Source organism: Aythya ferina, assembly GCF_964211825.1.
Source record: "Aythya ferina genome assembly, chromosome: 16".
Classification (NCBI taxonomy): Eukaryota; Metazoa; Chordata; class Aves; order Anseriformes; family Anatidae; genus Aythya; species Aythya ferina.
In genome coordinates this window covers 1,529,475-1,549,563 of record NC_140315.1, presented here as the reverse complement: position 1 = coordinate 1,549,563, position 20,089 = coordinate 1,529,475, and the positions used below count along the sequence as shown (strand labels likewise).

Genomic DNA, 20,089 nt, shown 5'->3' with positions numbered 1-20,089 from the left:
GAGAGAAAGGCATCTGTGGGTCAGAGAGAAGGAGTTGCTGAGCAGCTCGGTGCAGCGAGTGAGGATTGTAAAAGTGTTGGATCCAGTTGGGAGCGTTGTTACACAGCGCTGCAGCATGTGAGTTTTCTTCCAAGTAGTCAAATGCTAGGACAAAATTGATATCATGGCATATTTCAAGAGCTTGAAGCTTGCTCGTAGCCTACATTAGAACAACAACAACAACAAAAAAATCATGTTGGAATGCTTTTCTAGGATGAGCTTGTGTTGAAGTGTCTGTTCCCATGGCTAGAGGTGGTGGTAGCTTGCTCAGGGATGTCTGGATGTCAGGAGCATCATCCTGGAGTTTTCACTAGTTCTACACGAGCAGGACGTGTCGTTACTTACGGCATTGTTTTATCTGGGTTGAAAATACAAGGCAAAGTAAACCGTAAAAAAAAAAAATAAAAAAATAAAAGCCCACAAATTTGGCACTAAAGTAAATAACGCCGAGTACACAGCCCTACTGAGTTCTTTAAAACAGGCCCTCTCTGTTTCTCAGCACACACTTCAACTCCCTGGGCATTATTTGTGGTGTGCTAAGAGCATGCAGTGGACTTTCAGCTAGTAGGGTGTTTGTAGGGGATAACCTTTCAAGAAGCATCCAAAAATACTGCAAAGTACTCAGTTTGTTATAGGTCTGTACAGTAGTTATGGTGTTTCCCTCGTTCCCTTAGCTTTCCTGCACAGACTTTCATTTACAAAAACCCATTAGCATACGTGTTAGCGTACTTAAGATGATTAACTAGAATTTGCTTTCTTTTTTTTTTCCTCCTTGTTATGTAAACAATATATTGCTTTGGGAAATTATGATAATTAGGACAAAAGTGGGTGAAAATTAACATATTAATGGAAAGCAATGGAATTATTAGAAGGTAGAGATTTAAGGTCACGTCCACGTGGACAGTCAGTTCCAAATTTCTGGTGGGTGGATGTCCTCGGGGGATGGCAAATACTCTGTTTTCACCTGCTGGATTTTGCACATTGCGCTCTCGTTTTGTTTGGAGGAGGAAATACCAACACAGCTGCTGTGTGCATTCTTCTGACAAATTAGACCCTTGGGCTGTCAGCACTGTGTGTATCCCCCGAGTCTGCTTTCCCCGCGCTTCTAAGGAGATGACAAGAAGAAAAGAACCAACAATGTCAGAATAGTTTCAAAAAAAAAAAAAATTCGTCATTTTCTAGCTCAGCAAAATACGATTTGGGGAAAAAAAAAAAAAAAAAGACCATCAAAGCCTGTGCAGTTGGCTCGTAAGGAGGCTTACAGGGCTCGTGCTGTAATTCAACATGATGCATTCTTCTGTATTTCTGTATCTGCCACAGCAGTAGTAGTAGCAGGAGGTGGGGTGATGCAGCGTGTGTGTGTCATAGCTTCCTGTTTGCTCTGGATGAAGCTCAGCTTTTGCACCTTCACTGAGCTGCTCCTGGAGCACGTGAGGGAGCACTTAATAAATTAAAAAAAAAAATAAAGCAAAATAAAGCAAAGCGTGCGGCGCTGTCAGGGTGTTGCATCTGGGGTCTGCTGTTCGTGGCTAGCTATTTCTTCCACAAATAAGCGTTGGAATTTTGTATGTTGATATTTAGGGTGATTGCTTATGGTAAATCAGACTCGTAGCAGGTTGCCAGCCCTCTTTATTTGCTCTTTAATGAGCTTTAGGCAATGTGTGTCAGGCTGTCGCTAAATGCATGTGCACTGGCTCGTTCAGAAGCTGCTGAGATGAAGGCACTCGAAGTTCTCAGCTTTAATAGGACAGTGCAAGTAAGGTTTAGGAAACTGCAGGTGGTGAAGAGGTGAGGATGGTGATTTCCCAGCGAATTAATCTAATAGTGAAATACGAAGCCAGAAGACTGACCGCTCGGAGAGTAATCCCTCTGTTCTGCTTGCTCTCTTGCAGTCAACGAGTTCACGGTGATCAGGAAGAAATTCAAGTGCCCGTACTGCAGCTTCTCCGCCATGCACCAGTGCATCCTGAAGAGACACATGCGATCCCACACGGGAGAACGACCTTACCCCTGCGAGATCTGCGGCAAGAAGTTCACGCGCCGGGAGCACATGAAGCGGCACACCTTGGTAAGGAGGCCCCCGTGAGGCAGCTTGGGTGGGTGTTGGCTGGAACCGGAGGTGGCTTGTTGAGATTAAAGATAAGAGGAGCTTCGTCTGCTCTAGGTTTTGTGTTTTGTTTTCCCCTCTGGGGCTCCTCGAGCCTCTGAAGACTTCTCTAGTATCTTTTCTCCCCACCTTTCAAAGGCCCAGTGTTTTGCTGACTGTTCATCCAGAGCTAACCAACACCTGCTCTCCTAACTCAGCCCGAGGGGTTCCTGAAGAGCAACCCGAAGTAGTCTGCACTTCCCGCTTAGTGCTGCTAGCCCGCAGGTGAGGGATTGAACCTAGCATCTCAAACTCGGCCTCGCTTTCTAGCGTGACTTTCTCCTTTCCTCGTGCGCCGCCGCCTGCCGCGGAGAGCCTGTGCGTTAGGGCCTGAAGGTAAAGTAGCTCCTGCTGTCGTCTTCAGGATGAAAAGGGAAATTTCTTCGTGATTCGGTACAGAAAGATTCTTAAAATGTGTCACTCGGCAAGAATAATTCAAGCCAATGCTACCGTAGTCTGGCAGTAATTAATTATCCAAAAAAATTTCAATGCTTTATTCAGGGCTGCTACTCAAAGCTGTCTGGGAGGCTGTTGGCTTTTCACAACTTCTTCATAAATAAGTTTTTCTTTTTTTTTTCTTTTTTTTTTTTTCAGGGAACAATTAATTTGCCATGCAAAAATGGTTTGTCAAAGCTTAGCATAAAGGTGATACTTTGGAAGAGCACGGTTTCAGTGTAATTATCCCAGTAATGCACGCCAGCAAGTTCTGTTGGCCCTCTAATTAGGCTTGCAGAGAAATTTTGATATATTTTTTAAATACTGGAGATTGTAGCTGTAAGGCTCTCCTACAACGAGAGATTTAAGAAAAAAATCTACGGGATTGACAGTTCCACTGACTCTGAATTAATTTGAGGAAGTCACTTAAAGGACTATTTTTCAATTTTTACATTACCTATTGAATTTTTAATGTAAAGAATATCTCACTAGAGGATGTATGCTTAGGCTAATTAGCGTTTTCCTGCTTGGAATTTTCAAAGCCACAAAGAAATGCATTGCCCTCATCCCAGTCCTGCAAGCACGTGCATACCCTTGTGTACTTTCTTTTAAAGGCAATTTAATAGTAGTGATGCAGCTCGGTTCAAGTGTAAAAAAAAAAATAAATAATGATTTTTAATTCCTGTCCTGCTCTACAAAGTAGTCCTATGCTCATGAAAATCAGCATATTTTTACGTGCTGTGGCAAAGGCAGGAGAATGCACTATATCCTGCAGGAGTGAGATTGAGGTGATCCGCAAATTAATTTTAGTTGTTGGATTTTGCTACTGGAATCATTCTAGGTCACTGATTTGGTGCAGTGAGCTCGCAGTTCAAGTTCTTTTATTATACACACAGGGAAATGAAGCCAGATATGAATAAATGTGAATAAACGTATGAGAGGGTATTATATCTGAATCTCTCTCTCAGACTACTTTTGTGTCAGGAGTTAAGCTAGTTTAGAAAATACCAGCTGGATTACCAATTCTTCATGCCAGGAGAAATTCCTGGAAAAAAAAAAGCACAACGCTGATAATACCAATTTGTTTTCATGTCAAGGAGCCATAGATGACTCCGAGGTATCTTGTAAGAGATAAAGTAAGGAGAAGAGGACTTCGGTTTGGCTTGGTTTCTTGTTTTGTTGTTGCTGGGGAGGGAGGTGTTACTGCAAGTAAATGAACCTTAATTTTGTTTGGATTTGGCTTTGAAATATTTCCTTGTGAAAAAAGACAGTACGTGGTCCTGTCCTGCCACGCTGTGTCAGCCTGCTGCTGGTGGCGGGATCACTTCGGGAACCTGGGAGCCTTGCACGGGTTATTTTAAACGAGACCCCAGAAAAACGCCAGTTTTGTCATTCAGCTGAAGTTCCTTTTGAAATGAAGCTGTGAAAAGGGGTGTTTTATCATCCCCAAGTGACACTGCGATCCTCGTTTGCAAAAGAGGCAGTGCAAGCTTTCTGAAGTGCTCGTGGCGAGATTAACTTCTGGATTCGTACGCTGTGCTTCTCTGGTAATCTTGTTTCCGTTATGCATAACATTTTCTGGCTTAATTGTCAATCTCGGGCAAATCTGCAGAGATGAGTGCTGATACGCATCAAGTGAAAATACGTTACAAAAATAACATGTAGAAAAAGGAAATGGGTTTATCACCAAAAAAATAAAGCTTTTTTTCTCTTTCAGTTCCTCAATTGAGAGCCAAAGACAAGAGGGGACTATTTTAGTTTTATGTTTAGCTCAAATTAAAAAGAATATTTTTTTAAATTCTTTACATAAATTGAAATTAAATATAAATGCCTTTTTTTTTTTTAAATTGGGACGTTGAAGTAAATTCAGGACTTTTGAGATGCAAAGACTTCAGGACAAATGATCCTTCTGTGTGGTTTTAGAGCACAAACTGAGGTTTCTGGACCCGTTGCAGTGAACAGGTTGTGCCCAAAAGGAAATCTGTCCCCTCCTGTGATATCTGCAGGGTTTTTCAGCTAAAATCCATCAGCAATTTCTCAGTTCTAGTTCGAAGTGACTTGTCTCCGTGTGTACAGGACTTTGTAACCTGCTCTGCTGCAGCATCCCACGGGACTGCTGACTGCTCAGAGCAGTGAACCTGGTTATTTTGGCAGGTATTTCGTGGCATACCCAGCCAGCTTTGTCCCTGATGCTGTCCCAGAGGCATGTGCCTTATCCTCGGCAGGGCTGTCCCTCGGTCAGCTTCTGGCCAGCTGTAATTTTCAGAAATTCAGGATATTGTCAGCACGTTTATTTTTCCCCTGTCCAAAGGAATAGTCGTATTCAGTTAGAATGTGTTTTTCCTAATGACACTTTAAAATACCCAGTGCCAAATGCTGTTTTTGTGTTTAATACTTAATAATTCAGTGATACAGTAAGCAGGCTACTTTCTGATCAGCACCCAGAACTATCACTCACTTTGAACACGATGACTTTACTGTCAGCACTGGAAAAGAGGGAGGGAGATGATCGGGTTTTTAACAGATGTTTCAATTATGTTAAAATTTATGTTTCAACGTAATTGAAATGTATGCTTTCAGTTATGTTGAAATTTATCTTCCAATTTCAAGATGTTTCAGTTACGTAGTGTCTGTTCTGTAAATTTTTATCTGGCTCTTCTAGCCCCAATTCTGCCCCTTTTTCTGCCTTCTGCAGCAGCGCTCAGCTTCTGGTTCCTGGAAACCACCCTGCCCTCCGTTCAAAACGAGTGATCTGTACTGAGCTTGTTAAATGGCTTTGACCAGCCTTACCCAGCTGCTTTTGAAACAGCTTACACGTAGGTTAAAAAAAAAAATAAAATACAATGACTTTGCTTGATATGGTTGAAGAATGAGACACGGAGACCAGCTCAGAGCGAGGAAAGCCTGAGGTGGGAGAGCATCAGAGGAGCGCTGAGGCTTTGAGCACAGCCGGGGCTGGGGAAACACAAAGGTTGAGCGAGTGCTCGGCAGCAGTAGGTGCTGGGGGGTAAAATCGCTCAATTTGTCCTCTTTCCGAATATCTGCAGCTCAGCTGGGTGTGCCCTGTGAAGAGCGAGTGCGGGGTTATGTGCAAGCCGGCGGTGAGAGCAGATTATCCTGTACGCGGGGCAGGAGCCAGGAGCTGGCCTCGCTGTCGATTCCCACATGCTCAGAGCAGAGCTGTGCCTGTTTTCGTCTCATCAGCTGCATTTTACTGAAACAGCCTCCTGCTGAGCCGGGGTCCAGGCAGCCTCGCGCTGAGGGCAAGTGACAGAGAATAAGGCAGCGCAGCCATCGATGTGCAGGCTGTTAAAATCTTACCAGGCAGCTGATTTAAAATAAAAGGAAGCTCTTTTTTTTTTTTTTTTTTTTTTTTTTCTCACACGAGGCATGTTTAACCAGCGAAACCTTTCGCAGAGGCGATTGTGAAGATAAAAAGAATAAATGAGTTGAAAAAAGGATTAGACACAGGCGATCCATGCCCAGAGGCTCCGATAGCTGATGGTCTGCACGTAGCAGCTTGCTCGGGGTGACCCTAAATCATGGGCTGCTGGAACTTAGGACAAGATGGATCGTTGCCTATTTTTATGCTGTTCCTGTGCTGCTGGGCACTGCCAGTGGTAGGGCACTGGAAAGGTGAACTTTTGGGCTGTCCCAGCGTGGTGTCTCTAAATGAAGCTTCACCCTGATCTGGGAGCATCCACAAGGGTCTGCTACCCGGCCTCTGCTCCCTGCTTTTATTTTTATATATTATATATATGCGTGTGTATGTCTAATATATATATACACCTACATACATGTATATACTACATATATAGAGCTTGTGTCTGTGTGTACATATATGAAATTCTGGCGTTCTCACTGTACCATTCCCTCTAAGAGAGGTGCAGGTGAACGTTTTGGGCCAATTTCTTGGCTTCCAACAAGGCAAAAGCAGCCAGAGACAGAGCTCACCTTTGATCAGGCATTCCCGTGCTTCTCAAAGTAGGCACTTTTGCTCGTTGTGTAGCTTTGTTTGGATCTTGAAGCGATTCCTCCTACCCCGCGCAGCATTTTGCCACTTACAGCTTCCCCTGGAAGTGTGATGGCTCCATATGCCTGCTATCCTCAGAGGTAAAATACAGCATGCTTGGGAGAGCAGACGTTTGTGACGAACCATTTTTCAGCCAGCAAAGTAGTTCAGAGGCAGGCTTAGGAGTGTATTCGGCTGCTTTTTTAGGATACGGGGTGCACTCACAGTGCTCCTGCTCTCTGCTTCTTGGCAGCAGTGGGCTCGGGAGAGAGGCACCATTAAATTAACACGGCATGAATACCAGTCTGATCGTAATACCAGTCTGATCGTGCGTTGCTCTGCTCTTGCCTGCAGAGAACTGATGCTTGGGGTGATGTTGGGTTTGATTCTTTTTTTTTTTCTTTTTTTTTTTAAAGATTTTCCTCATGCTTTTTTCATGCTTTGCTGGGCACGGTGCAGCTCCCCCTTGTTATGATCCCTGGGTGTAGCTGTGCTTCACAGCCCGGTGGATGAGAAATTCACAGAGGGAACTACTGCCTCTGGCAGGCCGGCAGAAAACCTCACATTTCAGTCTTATTGGTGAAACTTTCCGGCGTGTTTCCTGGCAGCTTGGAACTCTTGTATCATCGAGGTTATTTTAAGTTAGTTTGCCAAAACTGTACCGACTTGGTAAAATGATTGCGCCCCAGGTTTGAAAAGAAGAAAAAAAGGAAAAAAGAAAACCGGAGGGATTGGGAGTTCCTCTCAAAACTGCTGGTTTGATCAAAAGGCCTCCTCGGACGGGTTTCCTGCTGTATCAAAGTATTAGAGTTGAGTTAATTGTGATGGGCTGAAGTTCAGCGATGAAGGCCTGCGGGGATCTTGGTTCTTGGCGTTGTGCCTCGCAGAGAGGGAGCATGCCTGTCCTTAAAACCCCCGGTCTGTCCTCGCTGGCATTACATTTTCTGATCGTTCTCCTTTCCTAGGTCCACAGCAAGGACAAAAAATACGTCTGCAAAGTGTGCAACCGGGTGTTCATGTCCGCAGCCAGCGTGGGGATCAAGCACGGCTCTCGCCGCCACGGGGTTTGCGCCGATTGCTCGGGCCGGGGCATCGCGGGTCACCTGGACCACAACGGTGGAGAAGGCTCCCCGGACGAGCTGTACCCCGGCGAAGGGCAGTACATGGAAGACCCAGACGACATCAAAGTGGAGGGAGACGAGGAGATGGGAGACGACGACGACATCAAGTGGAAAGACGACGTAGGAATGCCGCAAGACGACGTGATTTTAGATGACGACAAAGATGTCGACTCTCCGCAGGAGCAGGAGAACTCTGGGGAGAACGACAAGGATTTTACCTGGATTTCTTAGGGATTTTATTATTATTATTATTATTATTTTTCATTTCGTTCTGTTGTTTGTAGGGGGCGGGAGGGCGGGGGAGGAAGGAGTATGTTGGAAAAACTAAGTAGCCTTGTTGTCGTCCATGTGTGCAAAATACTTTCTGTGTTTTCTAAACGAGCCCTTCTCTGTTCCACTCAGATACTGTGTTAGCGGTGTCGCTTCCAGTGACACGACCGACTTCACCTTCCCCCTTCTCCCTGCAGGAAGAAACCCGACCCGGAGCGAGCCGGGCTCCTGCGAGTGACTTACGGTGTCCGCGGGGAGGAGCGGGCGACTCGCAGGCTGCGTAAAGCTTCTTCCCCCTGTACCTCTCCCGCCCCGAGCCCAACACCGGGGAGATCTTGTATCCGAAGCAGGTTTTTTTTGGTGGTGGTTGTTTAATTTTTAACACCTTTTCTGCGTTACGAAATCCCTGCGGCGGTGGAATGGCGAACCTAACGTGGAAACAAATCGCTGGGCGTGTTTTTGAGGGCTTTCCCTAACGATGCGGGCCTTTTTTTTTTTTTGCAAAGTTGTGTAAAGAGTTTTTATTGTTTTTTTTTTTTTTTTACGGAGCCAAATAGATCAAAAGGCAAGTCAGATTTGCAGCCTTAAGAGTTCTCGTCATACAAGTAGATTCGTAGCTTCCAAAAAGAATCACCATCAGAAAAGATCATGGCATTTTCTTGGACCCACTGGCACCTTACCCGTGTCCCGTCTTCCAGCCTTGCTTACCGCATTCACCCAAACGAGTGCTGGTGTTTCCACAGAACTCTTTTTTGCTGTAAAGGGCACGGGTAATTGTCTACCTGTCATCGTCTCCCACAGATATTTTCACTTTTCTCCCTTTGCTCAGCTGCCTTTTTCATAAATATATGCAAACTGTAGTTTAAAAAAAAAAAAACAAAAAAACACAAAAACGAGGCATTTAGCAAAGTGCAGGATGGACTGTGAAATATAGGAAGCCAAGGTGAGGAAATCCTAGGGGCAGGGGAAATCCTGCTGCTTCTGCCCAGCAGGCTTCAGCGGGGCCGGGGTTTCTTCTGGGTGCGTTGCTCTTCCTTGCCAAGCTGCAAACTTCGATTCATCCTTGGTAGGGGTAAAGCCTATCAAATTCTCGAAGGAAACCTTCAGTTTCAGCTGCACTGGTTTGATGTAAATTTGCAAATAGATTTTTTTTTTAAAAAACAAGAACCAGGTTTCTCTCCTAGCACGTCTCCTGAAAGGTTTTGTGGGTCTGCTCCAGGTAGTTGGATTCTCCTTGTCCATATCGGCCACTGTTGCCTTCTTCCAACTACAAGGAAACGACAACAAAGTGCATTGGAAGTGTCTTGTTCCTGCGAGAAAGCTTGTTTTACCTTTCACCTCTTTGCTTCTGGTGCTTTTTTTAACAAAAAAAGAAAAGAAAAAAAAAAAAAAAAAGCTGAAGACCTCACTATTTCCTTGCCGTGGAGCAATTTTATACAATGTCTGTGATGACGGTATCTTGAAACCTGCCACAAAAGACAAACCTGTTGCCAGAAAGCCAAATGACTAAAAGGTGCTATTTTATTTTTTTCCAGTGGTGGGAAAGGCGATCTCTGTGGGGAGGGAAGGAGTTGTCGCAGGTGTTGTTTCCTTAATGAAAAAGCATGGTTCCCCCCAGCCAAGAAAACAGAGTTTATTGTACAATAAACCCCAGGAAAGCAAAGGATCTTTCAGGATTTGAGCTGCTGAGCACCAGGGCTTGTTTTTGGGGAGCGTGGCCACGCGGGAGCCTTTCTCCTGGCCCTGCAGGAGCTGCTTCTCCCTCATCCCCGTGGCACGAGCCACATCCAGGGGTCGTGGTTTTTATTTTTGAGTCCCTTGCTCTGCAGCCGTCTCCGGTTCCCCGCAGAAGCTCGCCGCCTTCTCTCTGCCTTTTTTTCCCCCTTCGTGCTGACGGAGGAGCCTCCAGCACCTCCTGGCTGCCGGCTTTGGGTGCTCGGCGGCTCCTTTCTCCCCGAGCCACCTCCTGGCCCCAGGTCCAGCAGCATCGGGCTCGGGGCGGGGGGATCCCCATAGTCCTGCTGCTGTAGTCCTTAGGATCGGGGAGGTGAAGCGGACCCTGTCGCTTTGAGCCGGGACGGGCAGCCCCTCTGCAACCCTCTCCTGGAAATATTTAAAGCATAAAGCGCTGGGGGCGCGTTGAAAACGTTTTTATTGACCTTGTACAAACCTGGTTTTTGCATTTTAGCTTCTTGTCAAGCCCTGTTGCTGTATTTAAAAGACGTGAACAGAACCGGTATTTTACGATTGGACCTTTGTATGCTTTTTTTTTTTCTTTTTTTTCTTTTTTTCCCTAAATACAAAACCAATCAGCGGTTGTCTGTTGGGGGGGGGTCCCGGGGCGTTGCCTTGCACGGGCTCTGTATTTATTGTACCTGTAAATGTGGAGGGGTGGGCTGGGGGTGGCCGACGGCCTCGCAGCCCTCACTTGTTACGTGTAGACAAATACATACAGTACTTAAAAGATATCTGTAGCTTTGCTTTTTATACCTAAGAGCTATTTGATTTTATTTTTTTAACCCAAACCGTTCAACCCCCTTTGTTTCTGTGACATTCCATCTTGCTCATCTGTTCCGATTCCAGAGTAAGAGTTTCGCTACCCTGCCCCTGGGGGAGAGCCACAAGCACTCACCCCAGGTTTTCCTTCTCCTCCCTCTTCCTAGCATTTAGGTGGCTCCATCTCCGTGATCACTTAACGGGGTGCGTAGCTTTACTTCGCTTGGCATTGGGAAATATTTCCTTTTTTTTTTTTTTTTTTTTTTTTCCCCCTTCCTTTCCATTTTTTTTTTTTTTTTAACGGCGGACAGTAAGCCACGCGGCTTGCAGAAACGTTTCCTAGTAGTGCCACTTTTGAAGCTCTTTGAGCTGAGAATGCAAAAAAATAAAAAAAATTTAAAAAAAAAAAACAGAGAAAAGAAAAAAAAAAAAAAAGGAAAATCCACAGAAAAGCTAACTTGTTATAATGTTACCATTATAATATAGCACATGCTTCTATATTACTAACATACACTATATATACCAAATAAAATCGTTCTAATATGTGATGTATATTTTTAAGTGCTTTGTTTCGCTGGAGGTGTGCAGACGTGGAAACGCAGGTCCTGGAGAACTGCTCCTGACGCTTCCGTGCTCCGGAGGGCTCTAATCGAGGCTCGGTAGTTAAAAAAAGGGCACTTGGGTTTTTTTATTTAATGCTGAAACTTTATACGACGCCACCGGTTGCCGCGAGCAGCCGGTGCCGGGGGGCTCGGGCGTGGGGTTTGGGGGGGTGATGGGGGGATAAGGGCTGAAGCCCCCAGCCCCGTGGGGCCGTGCTCGGTGCCCGGACACTGCCTATGCAAACTCGGTGCAAAACGCTCGCCCTGCCCGTCCTACCCACCTAGGGTGGCCTTCGGCACCGCGTCTTTGTCCCCTACGTCCCCTCCGGGCTTCGTACGCCTTGCCGGGGTTCCCTTTTTTTTTTTTAATTTTTTTCTAACTCTATATATGTCTGTGTGTGTGCATGTGTGTATATACAGCACTATATACGCACATACAGCTCTAGTTTCCAGAAATAGCTCCCTTAGAGATGAAAAATTAATCCATGTAGTCCGGTGATGAGTTTTTTTTTTTTTAAGTATTCACACTTGTAAAGGTTGCTCCCTGAATTTCTTTATACTATTCTTTAATTTTTAAATATCAAAGCGTGCCAGGAATTGGAAGAGCATTTCAAAAAGTGCTTTGAGAGCTTCTCGTGCAGGACAGCACCCGGGGGTGTGAAAGCATCCGTGCGCTGTCCTCGCCTTCAGCAGACGTAGCCGAGGAGCGGAGACATCGTGCAGGCAGGCTTGGCGCGGTGGGTAAGGGAATTCTGTAGCGATTAAGGCAAATTCCCTTCTTGGCATCTCCCATCAATTTATTTCAAAAATATATATCCTCAAAAAAAATCGTAAATTGTCTGTTTTTGCATAGGTTTGTCCCTTGTGGACGAGGCGTTAAGGTCACCCTCAGACCTCACAGCTCGGGGACGGTTCGGTGGGGAGGTGACGGGGGGGTGGCTAAGGAAGGATCGCAAAGTGACTCTCTCTTTTGTTTTTTTTTAACCAAAAGTCAGTGTTTTGGACTACAAAAGGAATATTTTTCGTACGAAAGGAAGCCCGCTCTAGCGTTAGGTCCCGTTTTTTCTTTTGTACCTCGACGTATGCCTTTAACTGCTCTGCTTTTCCAAAGCGAAAGCTGCGTTCGGTCGGCGTTTTGTACGGATGGTGGGGGAATTAAAAGGACTTCTGGCAGCCCGCGGGGGCCGAGGGCGCGGGGCCAGGCCCTGCAGCCCCTCTCCCCCTGCTGCTTCCCGTTTTGCACATCGCCCTTTAGGAAAGAAACTCCATGAAAAAAAAAAAAAAAAAGAAAAAAAAAATGCAAAAACTGGAATTTTTTGCAATATCCTGAAAGATAATCTTATTTTAGCTCATTCTGTGACATGTGCGACTCCTAAGAAAGCCATACTTAATGGTTCTTTTTATTCTTAGTTCCTATATTGTTTTGAATTTCTGCCTTTTTGTTTTTTTTTTTTTAGTCCTGCATAGTAAGAGTGCTGTGTGTATGCTTTCATATATATTTATTTTTCAACGTGCTTTAAACCTGTCTGCAAAAAGAAAGCTAAACAAAACAAAACAAAAAAAGGACAGTGTTTGAAGATTGTTGATTATTTTTTTTGCTGGGAATATTCTATATTATACTGACTTTATATTAATTATTATAAACCTGTGTTTGTATTGAAGATGTGTTTAATATTTTGGGGGAGGCGAGGAGATTTTAGGAACCAGAAGTCAGTGGGAGAACATGGCTGTGTTGTACTGATTTTCTGTAAATGTAGTTCAGGTAAATATGCCCTTATTTTCTAGGTGATCTCACAGTTTCTTGTCTGCCTGGGCACGCCGGAGGTGTGCCTCTTGATTATAATTACTTTGTGATGGGATTTAGCTTAGACATACTTGCAAAAATCAATCAGTTTCAATAAATTGGGAAATTGCTGCTAAATTTTTGGTCTGGCTCTTGTTTCTATCTTTTTTTCTTTCTTTTTCTTAACCTTTTTTTATGCCCTCAGTGTGCTGCTGCCTTTCCCACCCTGGGTCCCTCCAAGCCCCTGTGGCTCAGCCGCCTCCCAGCACCAATTTCTTCACTTTTGGGGCTTTTATTGAAATGAAAACGCTGCCTCAGGCCCTGCTCCTGGTTCTCAGGAGGACAGGGACAGATCTGTGCAGCCCCCCCAGTGCTGGGGATGCTGCAGGATTGGGGCGAGGGCTGCACCAAGACCCCCTCCTCACTCCCCCTTATATCACTTTGTGACAGCAGAAGCCCAAAAAAAGCAGGTAAATGAAATCATTAAAAAAGAATAATAATAATAAAAAAGAATCCAATTTTTTTTTTTATTTTTTTTCTGGATCTGACACATCCCACCTCGGCGCCGCAGCCGGACGCGAGCCTGGCACGGGCCCGTCCCAGCCCACGGGGCCAAAGCAGCCGGACCCCCTGCTGGGGGGGGGCACCCTGCAATGGGGACCCCCCCTACACAAGGGGGAGCAGCCCTGGAGCGGGATGGGATGGGGGAAAAGACGGGTGAAGGCCATAAAGCCCTGTACAGCCCCCGGGGCAGGAGGCGGCACGACGCCACGGCCGGCACGCTCTGAGGCCCGGGGAGGGAGTAGTTTAAAAAATAGGACTTTTTATATATTTTATTTAAAAAATAAAAACACACAAAAGGAGAAAAAAAAAAAAAAAAAAAAAGGAAAAACAAACAAACAAACAAACAAACAAAAAAAAAGAAACGTCTTTGTGCAGTTTGGCTTAGTGCAAATGGGCGCGTTCCTGCAGGCACTTCCCGGAGCACGGCCCCCCCGGCGGGAGCGGCTGCTCCCCAGTTACAAAAAAAAAAAATCGAGAGAAACGACGATACAAAGAGTAAAAACCCCCCGGGGGGGGGCACCCACGTCCACCTCGGGCACCCCAGGGTGCCCTGCCTGCCCCAGCTCAGGGACACGCGGGTGGGGGGCAGGAACAGGCACCCCGGTGAGCCCCCCCCCCCCCCAGGCCCTAGGCACAGCTTATTTGAGCAGCGGGCAGCCCCCTGCCCTTGAGGGGGGGGCTCCACGGGACCCCAACCCCAAATGGGGGTGGGAGAAGCCGGCCACAACCCCCCCCAGCCAGCCCCCACCGCTGTGCCAGCAAAAAGGGGGGGGGGGACAGAGAAAGATTTAGCTTATTTTCAAAGGAAAAAAGAGGGAAAAGCTCTGTGGTGGTGACGGGGGTGGGGGGGCTGTGTGCATAAAGCTTTTTTCTTTTTTTTTTTAGGGTGGGGGGAGCGCTGGCGGGTCAGGGTCAGGCCCTGGTGCACATGGGCCCCCCCCCCCACCCCATGCCCCATGGGGGCCCCCCCCCCATGGCCGCGGCAGCGCGGGGCCGTTCCCTGAGTCCGGCGGGGGGCCCCGGGGTTTGAGGGAAGGGGGGACAAAGAAGGGGGGGGGGGGGGGGCGCAAAGGCACCTCAAGTGCAAAATGTGCAAGAAGAAAGGAGGGGGGGGGGACAGGTAAAAAATAAAGGGGGGGGGCTCAGTCGAGGAAGCGCTGGCAGGCCTTCTTCCAGCGGCACGCCGTGCACCACATCTCCCGGTTCTCCATGCCGTACACCTTGCGGCACTTCTTGGCCTCCCCCCGCGGCTTCCTGAGGGGGAAAAAGAACGAGGTGGGGGGGTCAGGAGGACGTCACGGGGTGAGGTGGGTGAGGGGGGGGTCCACGGCGGTGGCACCGACTCACCTGGGGACAGCGGGCGGCTTGGGCAGCACCGGGGTGGGCACCGCCGGCGTCATCGGCACCGGGGTGGGGGGCACCGGCGGCCGCTTGTCCCCCCCCGGGAGCCGCGGGGGGGCCGGGCAGCCCTGTGGGAAGATAATAGGGGCACCCGTTAAGTTAAAAGAGCACCCATGGGTGCAGCACGGTGGGCACGGGGCGAGGCCTCACCTGGTACGCGTGGTCGGTGTGGACGTGGCAGAGGCCGCCGGGGGGGGCCGCCGGGGGGCTACGGGGGGAGGCCAGAGGCAATTCGGGGCTGGGCAGCGCCTCCGTGCCCGGGAAGGCGGGGGGGACGGAGGAGGTGGGAGAAACGGGCGTGAGGCTGGAGAGCCCGTCCGTCAGCGAGTCCACGTCCACGTCCAGCTCCGTGTAGTAGAAGTCCTCCTCGCCGTCGCTCTGCTCGAGGTCGGCTTTGCGGCTGGAGGGACGGCGGGGTTGGGGTAAGGGGGAGGGGGATTAACACCCCAAAAAAATAAAAAAAAATAAAGGGGTTGGGGGCTGCGGGGTGAGGGGAGCCCCCGCGCTTACCCAAGGTGCACGGTTCGGATGTGCTTCTGCATCCCTGAGGAGCTGCTGAGGACTTTGCCGCAGCTCTTCCACAAGCACTTGAACATCACCTTGGTGGAGTTCTGCGGGAAACAGGGGGCAGCCCCGGCCCCAAATTTAGCCCCACCATCATTCCCGTCCCCACCGCCACCCCAAATTTCATCCCGCCACCCTCTCCAGCCCCAAACTCACCGCCATCCCCAACCCCAAGCCCCCCAAACTCTCCAGCCCCAAGCCCACCACCATCCCCAGCCCCAACCCCAAACCCAGCCCCATCCCAATCCCACCTTCCTCTTCCGCGGGATGGGCTCCCCGAAAACGAAGTGGGTGCCGTCGGGCTCGTCGGGGCCCTCGTCCGGCGGCGGGGCGGGCAGGAAGGCACCGGGGACGTGGCCGGAGAGCGGGGGCGAGGGGGTGGAGGGGGTGGAGCGGTCGCTGGGGGGGTCCCAGCTCCAGTCCCCGCTGGTGTTGCTGCTGCTGCTGCAGCTGGAGGACATGGTGGGCGCCTCCAGCCAGGGCTCGCCACCAGGATCTGCTGCAGAAGAGGAGGAAGAAGAGGAAGAGGAGGGTGAGGTGCCACCACGCTGCACGCCCAGGGATATTTGGGGGGGGACGGGGGCACGGCGTCCCCAAAATTTCTGCTCTTACCTGGGGTGGGGGGTGCTGGGGGGTGGCCGAGCACCAGGGGGCTGGTGGAGAGGCTGGTGAGCACCGCCGCTGCCATCACCTCGTCGATGCCCGCCTTGCCCAGGGGTTTTCTGCCAACGAGAGCAAACGGGGGCTGCAACGAGCACGGCCGGGACCCCCCCCTCATCCTCCCCATGCCCCCCCATCTCCCACCCGGGGTGTCGGGGTGATCCCACCCCCGTTTAGCCAAGGTGGCACCAGGAGCCGGGGGGGGGGGGGGCACCGGCACCTGCATCCTGCTGAGTTAAACGTGGGTTTAGCTCAGCCGGGGCCGAACGACTTCCTGAAGTGGAAAAAAAAAAATAGAAAAAAAATAGAAAAATTAGAAAAAAATAAATAATAAAAAAAAAACAAACCGCGAGCGGGAGGTCAGGAGCCGCAGGAGCCATTTTGCAACCGCGTCCCAAAGCTGCGGCCCCGCAGGAAGGAGCGGGACGGCCCCGGGGGGGTTGGGGGGGGGCTGAATTTTGGGTGGGGGGGATCCCGGATGGACACACAGACGGACACACGGACGGACACAGCGCCCTGCCGTGCCCCAGCTCCCGCGAAAACCGAATCGGTGCGCGCTGAGCAAGCCCAGATTTTTATTTATTTTTATTTTTTTTTTCCCTTTTCCCTCAAATTCGCGCCCGAGAGCGGGACCGGGGGAGCCCCGGTGCCCGGTGCCAAGAAGCTGCCGCCTCCACCGGCTCCGTTTTCAACCCCGGGCACGGGGCCACCGCCGGGGCTCCGGGACCCCCGTGGCGGGCAGGGAAGCCCCCCGGGGGGGGTCCATCGGTGCATGGTGCCCCCCATCGTGCTCCTACCTGGGGGGGGGAAAGGGGATGCAGGCGGCGTGCAGCGCCAGGCACCGCTCCAGCCCCGCGTCCAGCACCCGCAGCATCGCCTCCTGCTCGGGGGGGGCCAGCCCCAGGGGCTCCCCCAGGCGCCGCAGCCAGCCCCGAGCCCCCCGGCGGGGCAGCGCAGCCTGCGGGGAGAGAAAAGGGGGGGGGACGTTAGGTATTATGGGGGGGGGTGGATTCTGGGTTGATCCCTTCAGGGATCTGTTCCCTATAGGGGGGGGGGTTAAGGAGGGGTATTGGGGGGGATAAGGGGGGTGTGGGGGGGATAAGGGGGTATGGGGGGGGGATTTTGGGGGTTTGGGGGGGTGGGGGGACAGCGCTGTGCTTGGGGAGTGCGGGATCCCGCTGGTGTGCCCCGAGTGGATCCCAAATAGATCCCAAAGAGACCCCCCCCCCAATAACTGGGATCTATTGGGGACCCCCCCGAGCCCCACAACATCCCCAACCCCCAAAAAACACCACGGGGATGCTCCCCCCGCCCCCCCCCCCCACCTCCCACCGGTAGATCCCCGGTGGATCCCAATGGGGGGGGGGGGGGGGGGGGGCGTGTCCGCCGGGCCGGCCGCCAGCGGATCCCTCCCGGGGGGGCGGGGCCCAGCGGCAGCGCGCGCTTCCCGGGGGCGGCACCGGCGAGCGGGACGGGACGGGACGGGAGGGGGGGGGGAGCACCGGGAGGGTCCCGGGGGTTACCGGAGGGTCCCCGTGGGGGGGTGGGGGGTACCGGGGAGGGGTCCGCTCCCCCCCCTCCCCTCCCACCACCCCCCCCCCCGGCGCCATCTTAGCGGCGGGGAAAGTTTGGGGAGGGCGCGGCGGGGCCGCTGTCAGCACCGGCACCGGGACGGACACCGGGCACGGCCCCCCCCCCCCCCACCGCTACCACCGCCACCACCACCGGCACCGCCGCTCTCCCGGTACCTGCGGGGCCCCGTCGGGCTCGGGAGGGAGGCGGCGGCGAGCACGGCGGCGGCGGGCGGCGGAGGCGGCGGCGCCGGGCGGCGGCAGCAGCAGGGCGCAGGCGGCGGGGGGGGGGCGCTGGGGCTCCATGCGGGGCGGCGGCGGCGGCGGCGGCGGCGGCCGCGGCCGGGGGCCCGGCGGGGAGCGCTCCGCCGCGCGGCCCGGTATCGGCGGAGGCCACGCCCCCCCCGCCCCGCCGCCTCTCGCCATTGGCTGCGACGCGCCGGGATGGAACGCGGCCGCCGCCTCCTCGGCTTCTCATTGGTTGCGGCGCGCTGCCACTTGGCCCCCTCCCTTGCCCCGGCCACGCCCCTCCGCCCCGGCCCCGCCGCCGCCATCTTCTCGCCGCCCCGCCCCGGCCCCGCCGCCACCCCCGCCGCCACCCCGCCCCCGTGCCCCGAAAGTTGACGGAATGTCCCCAAAAGTACCGCTCACCCCCCCCCCCCCTCAAATAAAGCGGCTTCCCCCCACACATACCGAGCTACACCCAAGTTGTGCCGTCCCCAAAGCACGGGGCGACCCCAAGGGATTGCCGACCCCTCCCGCGCAAAGTGCCCCATAACCTAAAGTGCTCCCCAAAAAGTTGTGCCCCCCCCCAAAATAAAGCTTCTGCAAACTCTGAGGGAAGCCTGCAGAGCCCCCTAAAGGCCAAAGGGGGCCCAAGAGTTGTAGCCCGCCACCCAAAGTCGGGGGGCTCCCCATAAGCTATAGTGTTCCCCAAAAAGTTATGCCCCCCCCAAAAAAATATGGGGCTTCCACGAAGTTAGGCCCCCCCTAGACCCCCAAAAAAGTCGCTTCATAGCCTTAGGGCTCCCCCGTTAGCTATACGGTCCCCCATAATTTACAGGGCTCCCCCTGAAGCTGTGCCACCCCACATGGTGTTTGACCAAATTTATGGACCCCCCCCCATATTACTCACCCCACAGTTACAGGGGATCCCCAAAATTTGTGGGGTTCCCCAATATCCTGGTAACCCCCTCAGAAAAACGCTAAGGTCCCCCAAAAGTTATGGGGGTGCCCCACTGGCTGCTGGGCTCCCCTGGGAGTTACGGTGCCCCTCTTTGGGGGAGACCCCACCAAAAAGCCCCCGGCCCCACAGGGTCCTGGGGTGCCCCCATTGCTTGGGGTGCCCCAGGAGCACGGGGTGTTTTGGGGTGCCCCAGGATTGTGGGGTGCTTGGGGTGAAGTCCTTGGGCCCCCAACACCCTTGGGGTGCCGCTTCTGCTCCTCTCCTGCCCCAAAACCCACAGGGCTGCGGGCAGGGGCCGCTGTGGGGCTGTTTGATTTTCCGCCCCACAGCCTGAAGGCCGGGACAGAGTCCGTGCGGTCACCCCCGGGTGGCCCCCGCCTGTCCCTCCCCCAAATTCCTTATCTGTGTCCCCCCCCAGTATCCCCCTGTTCCCAGCCCCACTGTCCCCTTGCACCCACAGGACCCCACACCACAGATGGGGGCTGAGGAGCACCCGTGGGGGCTTGGGACATCCCCAGCCTGTGGGACCAGCCTGACCCCACAGCCCTCGTTAGCACTCGGGAGTTAACGACCAAGCACCCTGAGTTATGAGTTATTAGGGTTTATGAGTTATTAGGGTTTCTGGCAGCTGGAGCGGGGTGGGGGCTCCCATTGGCCACCCCCCAGCCTGGTTTAATGGTTAACGCCGCCGACCCCAAATGGCACAACGCCCGGTGGCACTGCGGGCACCGCTCCTGGCACACCGGGCTCGGCCCCCTGCCATGGGGTGTGCGGCTGTGGGGGATGTGGGGGTGTATGGGGTGTGGGGGTGTATGGACACAGGGTGTATGGGATATGGGGCTGTATGGGATGTGAGGGTGTATGGGATGCGGGGGTGGATGGGATATCGGGATGTATGGGCACAGACTGTATGAGATATGGGGCTCTATGGGATATGGGGCTCTTTGGGAAATAGGGCTGTATGGAATATGGGGCTGTATGGGAAACAGGGCTGTATAGGATATGGGGCTGTATGGGCGCAGGGTGTATGGGAAATGGGGCTGTATGGGCACAGGCTGTATTAGATATGGGGATGTATGAGATATGGGGCTGTATGGGCACAGGCTGTATGGGATATGGGGATGCATGAGATATGGGGCTATATAGGATATATGGCTGTATGGGTGCAAACTGTACGGGATATAGGGTTGTATGGGAGTGGGCTAAATGGGGTTTGGAACCCTACAGGCTGCAGTGCTG

At 51.9% G+C, this 20,089-nt stretch overlaps 2 protein-coding genes across 8 annotated transcripts in view; one reads left to right on the top strand and one right to left on the bottom strand.

Moving 5' to 3' along the window:
• The window catches only part of ZBTB46 (zinc finger and BTB domain containing 46), a 58,380-nt gene extending 45,338 nt beyond the window's left edge, over positions 1–13,042 (top strand). For all 7 annotated transcript variants that reach the window (XM_084538193.1, XM_084538188.1, XM_084538190.1 and 4 more), the window contains 2 exons: positions 1,932–2,107; positions 7,598–13,042. In XM_084538193.1, the coding sequence (XP_084394319.1) occupies positions 1,932–2,107; positions 7,598–7,984 (563 nt within the window). In that variant the 3' untranslated portion in view covers positions 7,985–13,042. The remainder of the gene's footprint in view (positions 1–1,931; positions 2,108–7,597) is intronic.
• SLC2A4RG (SLC2A4 regulator) lies at positions 12,130–18,090 on the bottom strand (the record flags this gene model as incomplete). The annotated part of the gene is made up of 8 exons (XM_084538524.1): positions 12,130–14,722; positions 14,816–14,937; positions 15,020–15,269; positions 15,380–15,480; positions 15,685–15,932; positions 16,046–16,155; positions 16,891–17,051; positions 17,842–18,090. The coding sequence occupies 8 exons, from the start codon at positions 18,088–18,090 to the stop codon at positions 14,611–14,613; spliced, it is 1,353 nt and encodes a 450-aa protein (XP_084394650.1). The 3' UTR covers positions 12,130–14,610.
• Between the last annotated feature and the right edge of the window lie 1,999 nt (positions 18,091–20,089).